Source organism: Rhea pennata, chromosome 6 (assembly GCF_028389875.1).
Source record: "Rhea pennata isolate bPtePen1 chromosome 6, bPtePen1.pri, whole genome shotgun sequence".
NCBI classification, from domain to species: domain Eukaryota; kingdom Metazoa; phylum Chordata; class Aves; order Rheiformes; family Rheidae; genus Rhea; species Rhea pennata.
The window spans coordinates 16,374,384-16,393,617 of record NC_084668.1 but is presented as its reverse complement, the minus strand read 5'-3'; the positions used below and the strand labels follow the sequence as shown (position 1 = coordinate 16,393,617).

General features: G+C 46.1%; 1 protein-coding gene across 1 annotated transcript in view; it reads left to right on the top strand.

The window, feature by feature from the left end:
• Positions 1 to 19,234, top strand: part of MARCHF4 (membrane associated ring-CH-type finger 4) — a 109,235-nt gene that overhangs the window by 72,938 nt on the left and 17,063 nt on the right. The window contains exons 2-3 of the mRNA XM_062579056.1: positions 3,019 to 3,174; positions 12,014 to 12,206. Coding sequence (XP_062435040.1) covers positions 3,019 to 3,174; positions 12,014 to 12,206 — 349 coding nt within the window. The remainder of the gene's footprint in view (positions 1 to 3,018; positions 3,175 to 12,013; positions 12,207 to 19,234) is intronic.

The window sequence follows — 19,234 nt, the reverse complement described above, 5'->3', positions numbered from 1 at the left end:
TCCTGTGGTATGTAAGTGCATGTGTATGCGTGTGCATTTGGCACTTTTTTATGAATGCCTGCTGTGTACAGAATTGGGCTTCACGGTATGCAAAAATAGCTGTGCACTACACACAAAGATATAATATTTCACATGACTGGAGAAAATGGTGATAAATCATGTTTTTGCTGGATTTGCAAAATAGCAAGAAATTGGGGGTTCCAAACTCCACAATTCAGTCCTGAGTCATAGCAGGAGACAGCAGGACTATCTATGTTACAGACTCCTGATTATGAAAGGGGTCTGGGTCCCCACGGCAGTGTGGGAAACATGTGGACATCTTCTGCCTCTGAAGAAAAGAGCTCAGATATTGTCAGTTCATTTATTACAGAGCCAAAGAACCTACAATGAGTCTCTTCCCCTGCCCCTCTGCACAATGCAGGCTACAACTACAGCTTTTATCCACTGCCTTTGCCTGGAGGTTGTCACTGTTTGTTTGCTCCATTCTGCCTCATTCTTGATCCTGCATCATCAGTGCTTTTGCTGCTTTTTAAGCAAAACCCAGGTCATTCACTTTTAAGCCCTACAGGAGACACTGGTGTGTGGTGAGGCGGAAAGGCAGGGATGCTGCAGAGCTGGGGATGCCATAGGTGTTGGGATCAAACTCGTGCGCTGAGGAGTGAAGCACATCAAAATACAAGGCTGGCAAAGCAAGGAGGATCGAGAAAAGGATCCTAGGCCAGAGCCACGAAGCAGCAATGCTTGTACCAGGCTGGCCATGATATCTTTCAGAGGGGAACCGCTGGTGATGCCTGGAAAAATGACGTGTGAGTTTGCCTCCCAGCTGGACTTCACTTGCCCTACTTCCCCCAAGAGCTCAGAGCAGAGGGGCATGCAGCAGGCAGAGGCTTAGCTGGTGAGGGAGAGGGAATGCTGTGCTAAGCCCTGATCCCTCTCTGTTTGCCTTCTAGCTGGCATCAAGTGTTCACATAAGTTTCTTCTGGTACTTATGCTTTTCTATCACGACCCCAGCAAAGGGCACAAACACACACAACAGAATTCCAGCTCCTCCAGTTACACCTTGCACAGACAGTTTGAATATCAAACATCAGTGCTCCTCCTTCTCACACACCTTCCTCCTATCTAATGGTTTCCCATTTTCCTTCTCCAGATAGACCTGTCTTGTCCTATCACACCTTTCCAGATGGAAAAAAAAATCCAGAAATCCTAAAACCCTACTTGCTCCATTGACCTCCCTTCGCATCCCCTCCAGTGTGTAATGAAAATTAGTGACATGTAGAGTGGAGTCTGGCTTTGTAGCATAAACTTATTTACAGTTTTGCTAAAATTTTACAAAAATGACATTTTCAGGTCACCTAGCTGAAGCAAATGGAATGATTAATGCTTTTGCATTAGATTTCATATACAAAAGTATCACTCTTACCCAGTGTGGCTCTCTGTTCATTGGGTCTTCAAACCTAATGTAGATCCCTGAAATCTAAGGCAGTTTTCCCCTGGGTTTAGCAATAGCTGGATCTGTTCTTCTAATGGAAGGCAACCTAAGGTGGACATCTTGTGCTGTGTCCTGCAGCCTCAGTCCCCAGGCTCTGTCTTCCTGGTGCACCATGAGCAGTAACAGTAGGGAGAACAAGGGTTTGATCTAGGGGTAAGGAGGAAGCATCCTCTCCCCAGCACTGAAATTATGGTGCCACCCTTTTCCATCCTGTAGACACTCCTAGCTTTAAAGCTTTTAAAACTCTGGATTAGGCTAAATACCCTGTTGGGGTCCATATTATAGCTTTTAAACATTAAGAGGTGTGAAGTAAAATGTAATGGCTCTATTTTTCCCTAAATAAGTGATGGCAAATCATCATCATAAGTGACAGTCATTTGACTGTAGAATGAGCTCCTGAGCTGGTGTGTACAGAAGTGAATTTAGTCCTGTGATGAACAGGATTATAGAATTTGGATCAGAATAATATAGAGATTTCCTGGACACTGTTTAAAGCTATACCAGAAACAAGAGAGAGATCCAGGAGGGTGGATACTTTGGTCACTACTCATAAATGTGTGCATGTGTCACAGACTGGGACATAGATTGTTTTTCATCTTGCTTGTTTCTAGAGTGGAAGTAGCCCGACTCACAATATATCCATATATAAGACTCTTTTTCTGAAATGGGCTGTCTCAGGGGAAGTGGATGGGGGGTGTGTAATTTGAGGACCTTCTCCCTGTTGAGTTATGGCTACAAAGACCTGGATCCAGAGCACATGCTTGACACTCACGTTCAGGTTCACTCCTCTCGGTCCAGGAGCATTCAGAAAGAGAGACTTGCGTCTAGCACTGCAAACATCTACCACCTGGCAATTCCTGGAAGGTACTGCATGGTGCTGGGCTCGGTCCAGCTCCAGGAGAGGAACAGCACCACCATGTCTGGCATGACTCAGTCGCACGGAAAGACCAAAGGCCACAGTGTCTATGCTCTTCCTTGTTGCCTGCTTCACTTCAAGGAAGCTGTTGTGGGCTGAGTAGGACACCAGTCTCCAGCAGAGTCTGTCTACAGCCTTTCCCCACCAGGAATATTTTTAAAAGAAAAGTTGCAGAGAGCGGGAGGTCTGAGCAGTGAAACAGCAGTGTGCAGTTTCTGACACAACTGTGTTTGCTTGTTGCAGTCTAGGGTGGATTCTCTGGGTCTAATAAGAGTTGTATTCAACTAGCTTTTTCTTCAGTAGTGATACTGGGTGTTTCTCATCTACCCACCCATCTCTTTCTGAAAAATCGTAGGACCTCAATCTTTGAGACCTCTACATCTCTGTCAAACTCTGTTCAGACTGGCCAGGAATTATTACAGGGAAAACTGATGGACACAGCACGATTGTCTAAGTCAGGTAAAAGGAGACATACGGCAAATGAGCAGAAGATGGGAATCCTTAGGCTGGCATCTGCTTCTGCATGTGGTTGCCTAGCTGTACCATGCTGTGCCATGTTCAGTTGCTGTGGGAGGAGGGGAGCCTTGCTGATGCTGTCTCTCTGTTTCAGGGGGAGTTGTTGAGCCCATGTCGATGCGATGGATCGGTGAAATGCACACACCAGCCATGTCTGATCAAATGGATTAGCGAGAGAGGCTGCTGGAGCTGCGAGCTGTGTTACTACAAGTATCACGTCATTGCCATAAGCACAAAGAACCCTCTGCAGGTAAAGGTACTAGAGATATTTCAAAGTCTATTTATTCTAGTTTCTATCTTTGTTTCTGGGAGCAACTGGATTTTACCTGTGTGGTTTTTTCTTCCCTGTGCACAGTGATCTTTTCATCTGAGCCCTATAGAAAGGTTTGTCAGGGGCTGGTCCAGAGAGGCCCCATGTTCTGCTTGGGAGTAAGCAGAGGAATGCTCCTGGGAAACTGCTCTTCCTCTCCTTTGACAATTTCTGCATTCATTTTCTTCCTGCATGAAAAGTTGTGTGACTATGATAGTATTGTAACCTGTCATAGCTTTTCAGATGTGTTCATCCACTGGAGACTGCAGATGCCCCCCAGGGGCAGATGGGTGACAAGAATTCAAAGGAATTAAGGGATCTCCTACAGGACACAAGCTACAGCAAAACAGAATCTTGCAAACCCACTTGTTTAGGGTTGTGCCATTAACTCCAACCTCCTCCTCCTGGGACTCTTCTGTGTTGGCACGAGGGATGGAGGACTCTTCTAGCTTCTCCTCTGATCCTGCAAACCTCTTTGCTTTACTGCTCACCCACAAGCAAATACATCCTGGCTTGGCAGTGAGGAAGCTGGAGCTGATGCTCTGGTCTCTTTAAGCCTGATTCTCAGTGATCATTTGCAGATCACTGAGACAGACACAACAGGTAAAGCATCGGAAGACCTTCTTTTCTGAGTTCAAAAGCACTGAGGTTTATTAAACCCCATGCAAATTAGCAATTGAAAGTCAAGATTTGGGATGGGGAGAACTGTGTGAGTGTTAAAAACTGGATAATTTATCCTTAACAGCTATTGATTTATTGCTGGGACAACACCTGAAGCTGGGCTAATTGCTGCAAGCCTTTGCTGAGTACCATTAGTGCCTCAGAGGTAAGGAAGCCCATTAGATTCAGGTACTTCTGCTTAATTAGCATCATCTGGACTGGAGAGATATTACAGCAGCATGCTATGGTTTAGACTGTCTATAAGGATGTTGTTCTGTCCAGCACCTGTCTGAGAGGCTTTGGTTCTCTGATGATCTTGATGCTCTCTGACAGGAGGCAAAGACCTTACAAAGGAGCTGCAACCCCATTTTAGTGGAGAGAAGAGGGTAATGTAAAGCTTTGATCTCTCCTCCAAACTACTGCCTCTGTCTTTTTTCAATCCTAAGGTCACTAAACATGATAAGGAAACGGGCACAGCTCTTTAGGAATCCATACATAACTGAAGTGGCAAAATTAGTGAGCTTTCATGGGGAAGTTTTGTGAGGAGGAAAAAAAAAAAGACTCCCTGCTCTAAAACTTCTGATTCAATTTTCCACGTGCTGTGGTCTAAACAGATCAGCAGTTTCATCCCAAACCCCAGACTGTGGTGTTTTAATTTCTTGGCTTCAGTAACTCAGACCAGATTTAAAAACAGGAGGAAAGATTTGGACAAAGCAACATTTGTTTATTTCTGGAAAGCTGGTCCATGAGTGCCCTAATGCTTCATGTGTCTCAGATCAGGATTGTGATGCTGAACAGTGTCGAAGGCTCACAGGTACAGATTTGTGAGTGTGAATGTAACCAGCACTGCCTATACTCTATGACCTCTAAATGTCCTACCCCTTTATACGGCTGAGGGCAACAGGTCAGGGACTTCCACCTGCTCTTCACTGGCCAAGATTTGCTAGAGCTATTCACAGAGAAGCCACCCTCCCACATGCATGTTTCAAATGTTTGCACAAATGGTTGCTCTTTTAGGCTTCTCTCTTTGAAAGTGGCCTAATCTATTGGCCTCTGCAACAAACCTAAAAACTGACCAGCAGAAGTAACTGAGTCACAAAGCGTAGCTCTGAGAGACAGATTTCCAGAGGACCATGTAAACCTTGAGCTCTGAGGGCTTCATGTTTCTGGCTTAGGCTTCACAGCGTTTCTGATAAAAATGCTAAGAGAATTGGCAAGGAGCAATTGGAGTGAAAAGCTACTTGGTCTGGAATAAATGCAGTGTGTGTAGAGTTACAGCTGCATGCGCAGGCGCCTGTGTAGTGTGAGCACAAAGCCATTTCCAGGAAGCAGATGCTACACCAGCACTAGCATGCGAAATCCTCCAGGCAGTTGTTAATGTACAATGCCCCGACTTTCCAGGAGGACTAAGGGGCTAAGGGCTCGGGTAGCCCAGCATCAAGCATGCCACCAGGGTCTCCCTCATTCCTCTGTGGTTCCCTCTATCCTCCAAAGCTGGGAAAGGGACAGGGGATGGCAGTACTCTGGCACTCTGTGCCATAACAAATTATTGTTGTTGTAATAGTGTGTAACTGGAAAGGGCCTCCCTTTTGCTCATTTCTCACCTTGCATATAGATAACAGGCTCCACCCAGACATAAAAGCATGCCTGTAAGTAAAGCAATAATCCCTGGCCTTTCTTCTCTGGGTCTGCTGGAATTTGTGCCCAATTTCATTCTTATTAGAAAGCTCTGAATTTCTCAGTCACAGGTTTTGGAGGGCAAATGCTGTAGGAAACTAGTCGTCTGTTTATTCTGCACCAAGTATCACATAGGCAAGGACCACATGAACTCAACCTCCTTCCCATCAAGTGAAACTGATTTGGATGATGCTCCAGCTCTGGCTGGATTTTACCAAGCAACATGGCCTACATATCCCCTGCCACTGTTGCTGCCTGCTCTCCTGTGGCAGCCCACTGGAAAGCCAAACACATGCAGCTAGCAGGCCCTGGAGCAAGTCTAACTGTTCTATCCGGATGCTGTACTTTAGAACATCCGATGCCCACATGCTCTCCTGGATTTGCAAGTTCCTCTGCCCATTTTGACACATGATGCATATTTTTTGGAGTGTTTAGGAGCATGGCATGGGCCAGATGTGTGTGGAGACTCATGACGTGGGGAGAGAAGTTACAGCCGGGGGAGCACAGTTCATATATAATTAACATAGATTCCTTCCAACCTCTGGGCTGTTCCGATGTCTCATACAGAGAGAGGCCTCTGGCTGGGTATTCTGACAGAACAGAACGAATCTCTATAAATTAACCTCCAGCCCTGGACTGCTGCGATTTAATAGCAAAGGTCTTAAAGCAACAATACTTTGACCTGCTGAGACAGGGGGATTAAGGTTGTCAGAGAACATCGAAAGCATCCTGCCAAGCAGCAGTCAGTCAGCAAAAGAACAAAAATATCCCATAAGCTGTGGCAAACCAGAGGGTACAGAGTCTTCTTCCCTACATCTGTGTTCCCACTGCCTAGTTTACCAGTCCCAAAGAAGAGTATAGTGGCGGGGGGGAATAAATCTTTCTCTTCATTGCAATATTTGTGCAAAAACTATGACTTTTAAAAGTTTTTTAAATCCTGAAGACACAAGGTTTTGGAAGCATGTGATAATACTGCAGGCTCTTTGGTGCTGACATGTGGTAGGTGAGTTATCCACCATGACAGGACTCTGCATTGGATCTCCTCTATCCTTCTCCTTAGTAACGACTGCAGAGATGATACATTCACTTTTCAAAGATCCTTTGATTTCAGCAAAAACAAGACCAGTTTGAACCAGTCTTTCCAGACTTACAACCATCTAAAGTCTGGGAAACTTCTGCTCTGATTACACTTGCTGTTTCTGACTCTTTCTGTCTCATGGGTTGTTTCAGCTCCAAAGACCCTCAGTTATCCAGTCTTAGGGTTGGAATCTGTTACCAGTTCTCCTCTAGCCACCACTCTAGTGGTGGTCTGTTAAAAGCTGATGAATGTTTACTTGTTGTGGCCTCTTCATCAGGACTCCCGCATCCACAAGAAATGCAGCTGAGGCACCAAAGTGATTGAACCTCACCCTGAACTCCCAAACAAAAGGCCAGAGACAAGTTCACTGGGACCTCCTAGTTGTCCTAGCTTGCTGGATTTCTTGTCCTGAGTATGAACCTTCGTTGGTTCCTGCTGAGCTCATCCCTTCAGCTCCAGCCTGCAAGCAATGTGAGCAGTCATAGCAACAGACACATCATAGGATGGGCCTCGTAACAGGGGCTTTCTAGGACACGGATACCATAACCTGAGTTTTATTACATGCTGTGGCACCTGAGGGAGAGGGAACACTGCATGTGTTTCATTACATAGCCCTGGTGCTTTAGGAAAGGACCCTTCTTCCTCCCTGTTGCCTTCCCAGTATCTGAATAAGCCACATGATCTGTAAATGTACAGCAAGGGAACTACTGTAGCTGTAGGATAAATTTGCCTGGTGAATTTGTAGAAAGAAAAGCCATCCTCCAAAAGGTGATCAGAGAGGATTCCCAGGACCTTGGGACAGCAGCATGGGGAGAGGCAGACCTAAGAAGTGCTGGGAATGGTCTGCATTATCCTTCTAGGAAAAAAACACTGCCTGCTTGTGATTGTGGGCCTGAAAATGAAATTGCTGACTAGCACAGCTCAGGATGTTAATGATACATACTAAGGGGACGTGTCAGATACAGCAATAAAAATAAACTGAACTGCCTGAGGCAGGGATGGGGGAGCTCTCAGAGGAGTGTAGGAAGGCTTTTCTAGCAAGCAAGTCTTCTTAGCAAGTTGCTGCAGTAAGACATAGATTTCTTCTGCCGGCAAATATGCGCCTTGGATTTGCTTGTGTTGGTGCTTCTGAATATCAGGAGACTGCAGGTGCCAGACAAAGGGAAATACAGATCAGGCCTTAAATATAATAATGACATTATTAATTAGTGTTACATTTCCAACAAGGGTTTTCAGAGACAAGTCTCTTAGCAGAGGCACTGAAGCAAACAGGGAAACAGCCTTGTCCCAAGTTTAAAATGTAAATTACAAAATAGTGATAGAGGACATTTTTTTTCAGAGTGATCTGGAGGAAAGGAGTCCTTTTTCCAGTGAGGGTGGCACACCACTGCAAAGAGCTGCTTCAGCATGCTCTGAAGCCATTGTAAGAGCAGATTTCACAAAGCTGCTCCTGTTATCCCATAGGAGCCTTTAAAGATTTTTGGTACCACCAGCTCCTTAGTTCTGCCCTGTTCAGCAGTGGCAGATCATCTGTAGAGCTTTCTACCCATCTAGAAATTATTCTCTTGATTGACAACTTGGGTGAGCTGCCACTTGTTAAGGGTGAACTTCTAATACAACTCAGCAGTTATCTGGGATTTGGCAGTCATTATAAGCTGAGGACAGAAAGGATCATTTTGAGGTCTCTCTCCTGCAAGGTGAGACTGCTTGACACTGTGACCTTGCTAGAACATGAACGTTTGAGTTAGAGATTTGGAGGGAGGGGGTTGTCTCTATAACCAGGCATTCAAGTAAAGAGCTTTGGGAGGTTTCAAAAGTGCCAGTAAAAGGATGTCGCAGTGTTGCTAAGACCCTTCTTTTTGCAGCTGTAGCAGTGACCTGAGGACAATAGGGTCACCCACCAAATCCCTGGTCTGCTGGCCTTAAAGATCATAGAGATGAATTAGGAGAATGGATGATTTTCTAAGAGTTGTTATGAAATCTGAAAGGCATAGTACTGTGATAGAGATCAGCCCCTGAGACTGCCAGTGCAGGGATGTACCAGGCCCACCTTTAGCAGCTAAAATTCACCATCACATTCCACCTCTGAACAACTCTTGGATATTTCTCTCTGTGCTTTCACTGGGGTAACATGCTTTACCCTCTGAATGGCCCCTGTTTTTCTCTCTGTACCTCTTACCCTAGGATGTATAATAAAATGGATGGAATTAAAAGATGAAAAAAAATAACTCCAATTCTTGATGGTTATTGGTAGTTAGGTGTGATGCTAAATTGCAGTTCTCAGAGTTGCCAAAGAGGAAATACAACATTTGTTGTATTTTTTCTGGAAAACATTAAATTCTTTTGCAAGCAGTTATTTTGCCCAGCATTCAGCTCTGACCCATTTACTTCCTTGCCAGAAGGTAATCACACCCCAGTGCCACCTCCTGAACAGAATCAGGACTGCTACTGTGTGTATCATAGTCACTTAGTGCAGGATGCTGGGGGAGAGTCTCCTACTACCCAGCATGGCTGAAGGACTTCAGATTCATTCATTATCACCACAGTGAACTACCCGGCAGCTGCTACTAACACAGCAGTGTCAGGCAGCAGTCCTGCCTGTGTTTCAGCCTCCCTGTTCCCAGATGAAGGAAGCTGGGTTTGAAGTTTGCACTCAGGAGCATAACTTCTCTATGCCCTCAGCCATGTCCCCTTGGGGAGTATAACAACAGTTTCAGTTATATACCTAATTCCCTGTCTCGGGAAAATCAGTGATAGTAGTTGTACATGGCTGTTAATTGTAGAAATCAGCTGCTGCTTCTTTTTCTCTCTTTAATTACTACCTTGGAAGGACCTGTTGCTGCCACAAGCCTTGCAGTTTGCCAGACAGACAGTGAGTGGCCAGTCCATTACCTCCTCTCAAGCGAGAAATGATGCAGAAAGATTTGGTTGGCACAGGCACATATGGGTCAGCATGAGCGACTAATAAAACCTTAGCACATAGCACTAGGTACTGAAAGGCATTCCTGCTTGTTCAACATTTGCCAGAGCTAATGGAAGGGGAGACAAAGTCTGGAGAAAGCTTCAAAAGTGAAAGTACAAACCCACCCCATACCCAGCCCTCCATACCTGTAGTCCTGGAGCTCTGAGCTGATGATACCAGTTGCTGATTTGCCCTGCATCTGCTTACAGTCTTGTGAGGATGAAGCTGAAGAGTGCTGATGAGAGAACTGCATAGCTGCTGGTCCCATCCTTAGAATCCTAATTTGAGATAAATGGATGCTAGGAGGCCCGCTGCCCCCTCTTAGCTCTGGAGGGACCTTTGCTTTGTCTCATGACAGGAGAGGAGTTGCATGGCTGTACATCTCTTTTGGACTCCAGTATCTGGCCTTCATGCTGCCATCATAAATGGCACCACCAAGCTCCCAGCCCTCAAAAGAGGGTTATTCACTACTTCATGTTCCTCATGGCATGAAGGGGCCACTGGTGTGGTTGCCTTTGGTGCAGGTATGGAGCAGACTAGGTCTTTGGGCAGAGGGAGAATGGGCTGTTTAAGAGATTATTGTATGTCTTCAGTGCTCTATGTTTGTATTTGGCTGGGCATGCCATTGCAGTGGATGATAGGAAGGAAACTGCAGTTAGCTAAGCCCAGGCCTGGCTCAGCAGGATACAGTCTGTTTCTGCTCAGGAGCTTTATGGCTATAATATCTTTTGGCCAACTAAGAGATAAGCTAGTATCAGCCACCTCACTGATACTGCACATCCCTGACAACTGATCTGAAGGCTGCCTGCCTCTGCAGGATGTAAGCTAAGGACTAAGGCTGGCAGAGGTGGACACTTCAGCTCGCCTCTGAGCCAAGCCAAGCCATCTTCTTCCAGATGCAACTATACACCTCAGCATCAAACAGAAGCTCTCGTTTGTTCCTCTCCAAAGGCAGCCTTTTGCAGGGAGCTGCATCTGGTTTAGGGTTCTGCTCTTTGGACTTGTAGTAATGTAGTAATGGAGCCTGCCTCAGCACGTCTCCTGTTATCCTTTGCTGTTTGAGCAGGGCTCAAAGTCATGTCCACAGCCCAAAAATAGTGGTAGCTCCTGGCTGGCCTGGACTCTCCTGAAGTACCAACCATTAGAGGGACCCAGCAACTGAACTCCCTTCTTGCTCTCTGAAATGATGGCACAAGGCTTAACAGGTGACCCTGCTGTCTCAGGATGTGTTTGACAGATGGGCAGGGTGCTAAGGGCTCTCCAGAAATACCACTCCACAGGGACACTGAATGAGGGCTGAATCCAAGCTAAAGCTTTTCAGTTCCTTTGAATCCTCTATGCCTGCAAGAGGCTGAATTCCACCTTTATTTATCCTTCTGCCAGTCCAACTGAGATTTCAAGGGCATGTGTCACACAGCTAAAGGTGGCCTTGCCACTTCAATGCCAGAAGAGACTCTCTCTCCTCAGCCTGTTTAAGCATTTGATTTCTGATTTGCAGGAGCAGCTATATGGACCACGTCCTCAAGTCTTGTTAGAGAAAGCAATTTCAGCTCTTGGTTTTTACAGGGCCATTCTCTCAGCAGCATAAATATGAGTAGGGAGGGCTTATTCTGGATGACAGAGAGGAGTCCAGACTCAGGATATTTTCATTGTAGGTTATACAGTGCTATTTGACATAATGAAGGGATTTGGGAGAGTTATTTCTGTTTTTCATTCTTCTGAGGAAGAAGTGCTGCTGTTTACCTTGGAATACAGCGCAAATGTGTCATCGCCCTAAAGGCAAGGAGTCCTGACCACAGCAACTTGTGTTGTTTGTAACACATTTTATGGGGTATGCATTGCCTCAGCAAGATCCTATCTAGTGTTGTGATCCTGTCAGATCTCACAAAGTGGCACAGAAACCAGCTTATGGCTTACACTGGAGGCCCCTAAAGGACAGCTCAGCTCTCTAGGGCCTTTCCGCTCACAGCAAAAGGATGCTGCTTGGCCTCCATTTCTGGTAGCAACTGAACGTCCTGGCTTGTGATAGCCATCATAGACCCATTGCTGTGGGGATGCTATTTTTGGTATCTTGCCCCCAGCCCATGCGGCCTGACTCAGCTATCCATGCCTTTTTTGGTGAGGTGCAGGATTCTTCCCCATTTCGTCTTCTGAAATGCTGTCAGGAAACATGGGGCCATGCTATCATGAAACAACTGCCGTGTTCCAGCCCAGAGATGTCTGCATTTCAGCACTGGCTGAAAGGATCTACGCATAGGGTACACATATCAAGTCACAGGTGCTCTCTGGGATCTCCAACTACCACGATGTAAAACAGTGCTGTCCACCATGTAACTAATCTCTTTTTTTTTCCTCTTCCCTCCCACCTGTTCCTTCTCCTCTCTCCCTGCCTCCCCTTGCAGTGGCAGGCCATCTCTCTGACAGTCATTGAGAAGGTTCAGATAGCAGCGGCCATCTTGGGTTCCCTCTTCCTCATCGCCAGTATCTCGTGGCTCATCTGGTCAACCTTCAGTCCTTCAGCCAAATGGCAGCGCCAGGACCTGCTCTTCCAGATCTGCTATGGAATGTATGGCTTCATGGACATTGTCTGTATAGGTGGGTGAACACATCTCATGGTATGGTGGATGTTGCCTGCCCGCTCACGCCCAGAAAGGAGTGGGAGCTGGCATGCAGACAGATGGCCTGTACAGCTCTACTCAGATTGAACCGCCGCTTTTCTCCCTCTTTCTTTCATGGCACCTTTTTTTTACAATGCTTTCTGCTCATCTCTGCAGCCCTGGGGTATTTCCTTGGCCAGGCTGGCAGAGAGACCTGCAGGAACTGCACAAACACACTGAGAGTCAAACCAGGGAAATATCTCTCTTCAAAGTGGAAAGAGAGCAGAGAGGGTGGGGGTAGGGGGCTGGGAAGCGTGAGGCCATTGACTAGCAATGGGAAAGACACTCCTTTCCCTTCTGAAATAAGTAGCATAAGGAGAGCCCCGTATTTAGGTACATCAGGGCCTTGTTTGCACCCAGCAACCAGTACTAAGTCATCCATATGCAACCACTTGGCTCCCCAGCCCAGTGTCTCTGCCTGGCAGGGGTAGGTGCCCCTCGTGGAGCTGCAAGTTCCAACCACCCTGAGTCATGGCCCAGCCCAGGATCTCTGTCAGAGAGGGGAAAACCCCAAGCACTAAGCAACTCTGAGCCAGACAGCTGTGCAGGGAGATGTGGGAGGAGGTGGGGGTGAGAGTGAGACCTCTGCCCACAGACAGCCTGGGTGCAGCAGTATCTCCCCAATACCTAAGCTGTAACCTCAGTGCAGGCTTGCCAGAAAGGGGGATATAGCTGGTGATCCCTGATGGCAGAAGCACTCATCAGTTCAGGTCACTGTAAGTGGTATTTACCAAAATAGTCCAGTAAACATCAGCCATCTCCAGATGTGCTCCTGAGCATTGTCCACCCAAGCACAGGCTACTAGGTAACATTGATTCAAGCGACCCTACCAGGAAGAAAAGAGGGTCCCAGAGAGGTCCTTGTGACAGGTTTCTTCCATAACTGGTGTAAATACAGAAGGTGTAAATCCCAGAAACTCAGTGCGACAGGCCATTTCTCTTGACTTGGTAGATTTGTATTTATGTAGAAGCACGCCTGAGGAAAAGAGCACAGCTCCTAGTTTGACCTTCAGGAGCAGCAGTACAGACTATTTCACAGAGCAGTAGTTGGTGAAATGAGGGTACAGAAGTAAAACAAACCCAGTGCCAATGAGAGAGATCTGGGCAACACACCTCGGTGCTTGAGTTCAAATGGCTCTTGGCTTCAGCATCCTTCTAGGATAGGACTGGGCCTGCCAAATTCTTCCTACAGTTCCCAGTACTGTGCTGGTAACCAGACATGAGCTTGGCCTACAGAGATCATCCTGCTTCTCCATGAGATACTGGTAGAACTGTTACATGTCTCCAGGAATGAGGAGTAGCAAAGGCAGGTGAGAGGCAGACAGGCATTATCCATATTGGTACATATAGCCACTGTTGACATCCTCTTGTCAGCAGAATTGGGACTGGAAACAAAATGATCCGTATGTTGGTGCAGTGTGCACATATGTGCCACCTCGTTGGATGGTGATGGAAGTGGGGAGCTTTGGCCTGGGTGGATGTCAGTAACATGATTAGCTGTCTTTGATAAAGCTTCAAGAGCTGAGGAGAACTGATTAGCTCATCTGTCAATAGAAGCAAAATCCTCCCACACGGTTGGTGGAGAACAAAACATGCCAGCCATGAACTGAAAGGGAACTAGGCAGATAGATTTGGATTTGAGGTTTCTCATTTTTTTTCTTATTTTATTTTTTTAAGGATCTGACATCAATTCATCCTCTCCAACTGCTCTGGGGGGAAGAAAGCTCCTTTGTATCCCATTGATGCATCTCCATCCTTAAGCTTAGTGCCGTAAACTAGAACTTTTTGACTTTTACAGCCGAAGAGCAAGCAGCAACCCCCTTGCCAGAAACGTCTCAGAATCATGGCTTAAGGCAGTCCTTTCCCTTACACTCTTCCCTGCACAGCTGGGAGTTCCAATGGGCCATATACTCAAAATGAAGTGGGAAGGAGTCCAGATGGAGTGAGTTAACATGTCTATGCATGGTTCCACTCACCCAGTATCCACAAGAGATGGCTCCACTTGTCGTATGCAGCACATTTGCCAGTACTGCCAGGCAGCCTACTGACATTCAGCCAGGAAAGGTGATTTTTGGGGACCACCAGAGCCATTGTACACATTTCACTAAAATGTCAGTATATGCATGAAGCCAGCCCTCTGAGTCCTCCCCATGTAAAATTTTCTCATACCATGCATCAATAGCCCTCTGCAATCCAGCCACAATCCACACGGGCTGGTGCCACTTGCTGCTCTGCGGTGGAGGGGAAGGGCAGCTCTGAGCAGTGCTAGGCTGAGATCAGTTGTTTACTCACCTCCCTGTGTCCTCCTCCTCTTCATTTTCTGCACAGGTTGAACAGAGTGACAAATGAGGTCCTCATGGGGAATTGTGACTCCCTTGCTGTTGATACAGTCAGATCTTTTTCCGAGTGACATCTCAATAGCCCTGCTGATTTCAGAGGGCTGCATCAGCACTAGTCAAAAGGCTGATTTTTCCTGCAAAGAGATCAGGTCAAATCAGCAATTGGGGGTGATCAAAGGGAACTCAATAACTGGGTTTAATTCCTTATTAATTATAGGTTTCCTTGACTGCAATGGATGCAGCAATGTCAGCTCCAGAGAAGATTCATAGTGAATTCCTCACTATGGAACAGCTATTTTCTCTTTGTTTATACTTCTCCCAAACCTTGCAGCCTCCTGCAATGTCTTTGATCACAGCTGGGCAAAGCTGGCTCTGGAGATTCAAAGTTCTGCTCCTGACTGCTAGCAAGGCTCAAAGCCTGTTGTTATCCCTTCCTGGGCTTTAGTTCCACTTCTATAACTTCAGGATAAAACCTCTCATGGATAATTGCAGTGACAACAGCTCTTGAAATACTAGGGTGTAGTCTGAGCATTTTGTTTTTTCCTCTTCCACTCTCCAGCCCCTTTTCCCCTTTTGTTTTTCAGCCTGTGGGTGGATAGGCAAGATTTAGGAAAAAAGAAATGCTCAATGATGGGAAAAGAGCAGGACAGTAAATACACTCAGTTCTGTAAGACTTGCTGTTTTCAGCTAATGCAACATGCAGTTGTTTGGTTACAGGCTGGTCTTGCTTAGTAACAGGCTGGCCAGCTTTAGTATGCAGAATGTTATGCTGTAGGTTCTACATTAATTGTATGAATTCCAATTGTTCCTTCCCCCTGCACTTTGTTTTCCCTGGCAGAAGGGTACAGGTTTAAAAAGCCAAGTGTTTACTGAAATGTAGGTATGCTATATCACATACTGAAATGTGGGCAGAGCTCCTCTGCAGTTCCTGCTAGTTCCAACTTTGGTTGTTCTAAGATTTCTTATGTCCATTGAAGAGCTAGTGATATTTGTCCATAAGGCGAGTTTGCACACCCTGTCACTAGAGGTGCCCAGCAAGGCACGCCTGATACCTTAGTTTCAAAGCTGGAGAAGACACCAGAGATCCTGCCTATCACCAAATAGCAAAGGCACCTTCCCAGCTGCTTTGTGTGATCTCCTCTCTGCCAAGTCCCTGCCATTGATCAAGGGATTTGCCAGGCAGAGGTATCTACAGCAGCTTGCATGAGTAATGCCATGGCAACATTGTTCGTTCCAAAGTGGAGTCAAAGGTGAGGGTACAAGTGCTCACTTGCACATACACTTCCTCAGGTGCATGTGCAAATGTGGGATTTGCATGGATCATTTGGTGCTCATGATCTTTACGTGAACTGCACTTGATTTGAAACAGTCTGAAATTTGCTTCAAGACGTGCTCTCAAAGTAGGGCTGTTAACTCAGAGACTATTGCTCCATGCATTAAAATCCAGAGGTCTTAGGACTGACCCTCAGCCTTTAACATTCAGTAATATGCTAGTTTTCTTTGGACTTCTCTAGATCTCAGCGTGCTTAGCAAAGACAACTGTAAGGGATATCCCTTCATCCACCATGGAAACAAAACTACAATCAAAGTGAAATGAATCTGCTCACCACCGTCAGGACAAAGGATTTGGCCTCAGGTGCCAGAAGTCGTATCCCTCTGAACAAGATGTGCAAGCTGGTCTCAACACTATTCTCCCCTTTGCTCTCGGATGTATAACAGAAGGGCAGGAACTACTGGAAAGGATTGCTTGGGATTTGTGGAAGTCTCCAACACTGGACTTTTTAAGAACTAGTGAGAAAAACATCTGCCAAGAACAAGTTGGGAAGAATTGATCCCAGGTTGGGAAGGAGGACTAGCCTTCTTGATATCCTGCCAGCCCAAACATCTCTGATTCTGATTCTCTCTGTGTGTGCTATTTCTGATCATGTCTATAGGGCAGATATGAGAGCTGGATTAAACTAGAATCTGGTAACAGTGCCAGCATAGGTATTGTTCTTCTATGAAGGCATCTACAACATAAATATTTGAGATCAGTAACCAGAAAGTGAATGAAAAGTGAGATGTGGATAGTTCATTGGAATAACTGCTTTCCCCATGGCTCTATGAGAGATAAATTCAGAAAGCTGGCATAGAGAGAGATTAGCAGAAATGCAGGTATCAAAATGTAAAAATAAGTGGAGTGAGTCATCACAGGCCTGAGATCCTGAGTAGAGAGAGTGGCAGCTTAAAGCTGGGCTGTAAATCCTGAGAGATACCTGCCTGTTAATTAAATGGCAGTCCATGGACGGGGGAAGGAGGGATTTGCCTCCTTCTCCGTCAAGGCGCAATTAGGGAAAGTCAGTGCTTGTAGATTAAAGTGTCATTTGGGGTCAGGAGGACAGGAAACAATCTCCTGTTAAACAAGGAGGAACTCTGCCAGCTAATGAGAGCATGTCACAGTCTAGGCTAAGGAAATCACCAGATATGCTCTGAGGGGGAATCGCATCTCAGGGGGGCAATTAGCAGGCTATACACGCAGGGTTGTAGCTGTTATGGTTTGTGTGGGCAGTCCTGTATGCGCTCACACAGGGGCATCCATTTCATTGGTATGCTGGGGGGGGGGGTAGCCGCAGCCATGCAAGCAGCAATCTGATCTGCCTTTCCTTGGATCACTGCATGGTGGTAACTGTTGATTTGTCCATGCCCATCCACTCCTTGTTCTCTGACTCACCCCTGCCTTGGTGTTGTCAGTTGCTCACTTTTGTAAGCATTAAATCCTCATGTTCTTTGAAGCTTTCTTTGGCAGCCAGTCCCTGAGGTATTTGCCCTCACAACAGTAACTGCACTGCAGCTCAATAGCACAAGAGACAAGCAAAGCAGGACCATTCATCCTGCCAACGATTTTTATTGGCACACCATGGCAATCCATTATAGATCAGGAAGTGTGTGCCCCCTGTTTTTAATCCTAGCTGCCAGCAAGAATAATCAAAAGCATCCAGTACATCTGACGGCATCTCAGCGCAACCGTAGGTAATAACGTAAGAAATCAATAGCCAATTAAAACTGATCCACAGCATTTGATCTTTCATAGTGCAATGGGAACAGTAATTAATGGACCTTCCTTGAGACGGTCACAATTCAAGCTTCCTGCCAAGACTAATGTGGTTTTGTTTTAAATGGACTTTGCTTCAGCAAAGAGATGCCAGGCTGAGGTAGCCTCAGAGTGTTTTCTAGTCACTTGGGCCCTGTGCATCCAAACGATTTAGGAGCCAATGTCTCAACAAAATCAAGAGAAATCAGAAAGTTAAGTGTCTTGAGGGTCTTGGTCTTCATCTGTAATGATGATCTGATTTTTGAAAGGAAAGTGAATGTTGTCTGTCAGGTCTGTACTGTCCCCTTGCAGTAGAAAGCAGGAAGAATTGCTACAGTAGTAGAGAATAATCTCTGGGGAGGCACTAAACCCACGTGTTGATTTGATGACATTCTAAATGCAGAGTACAAGGCAGAGAAGTTGAGTGAAAGTCTTTGGAGAGAAGCTTGAGACCAACTCAAACAACAAACATGAGTGACTTCAACTCACTTAGAAGAGACCCATGAGAGTATGCAGATCTTCCACGCCCTTCGTCTTAATGCACTGCTTGCCACACTGTTCACACTCTTCTTGTCCAGTCCGCCTGCAAATAGAGGCAGAAGGATCTGGGAGCATGATGATCTTGTGTGCTATCAGCCAATCCCAGGGTATCTCTTTAAAAATAGATATAACCAAGGTTTCCCTGCCATCAGAGAGGCCTCTCTCAGATAATATCCAAAATGGAGCCAACAGGCCAAAAGACAGAAAAACAGTGCCTTAGGAGTGAGGATGGACAGCCCAGCTTCATATGTATCAGTATGATGGAAAGGGGATGTTCTTTTGTTAGCATCCCCAGATGATTGCATGGCCAGGTGGGAAGCGTCTGATCATTCACCAGTTGTTCTGCAGAAGGGTGCTGTGGACAACACTGTGCTTTCCTGCTCACAACAACCTCATAACTGGTATTTCCCTGCTTTTGTTCTTTCTCCTCTCTCTTAAACCACTCTTTGTATCTGAGCACTCTGTTCTTCCTACGGAAACCGTGGGGGAAAGGGGAGTCATAACTGTTCCTCCCTTGGCAGTGTGCTCCAAGAAACCCCATGTCTTAATTATTTTCCCTTGAGTCATGAGAATATAGCAACTCACAAGGTCTATCTGGCCAGAGAGTCAGGACAGGGATAAAGAGCAGGCCAGCTTGGGAAACATGGACTGAAGTCGTCCCCCCATGTTAGAGCCTAATACCTCTTCCTCATTACCTTTTACCTCACACTCTCTTCTTTCCTCATTCCTCAGAGTCCCTACATTTTTCCATGGCTGCCTAGAGCTAACTGGAGTGACTAGATCCAGGTGCTACCAGCAGAGCAGACAGATTGGATAAAAAGAGGGAGCTCACGCTCTTTTTTTTGCATTGTGAATCTTGGATTGCATGCACCCAGCTGCAATGTGCATGTGCAGCAAATCACTGATTATCAGCTGCAAGTGGGGGAGGAGGTGTGGAAATGGGAACAGTGGGGGACAGGACAAGTTGTGGGGCTCCTAACCTTGCTGGGCAGAAACTTCCCCTAGGAACTCATCATTC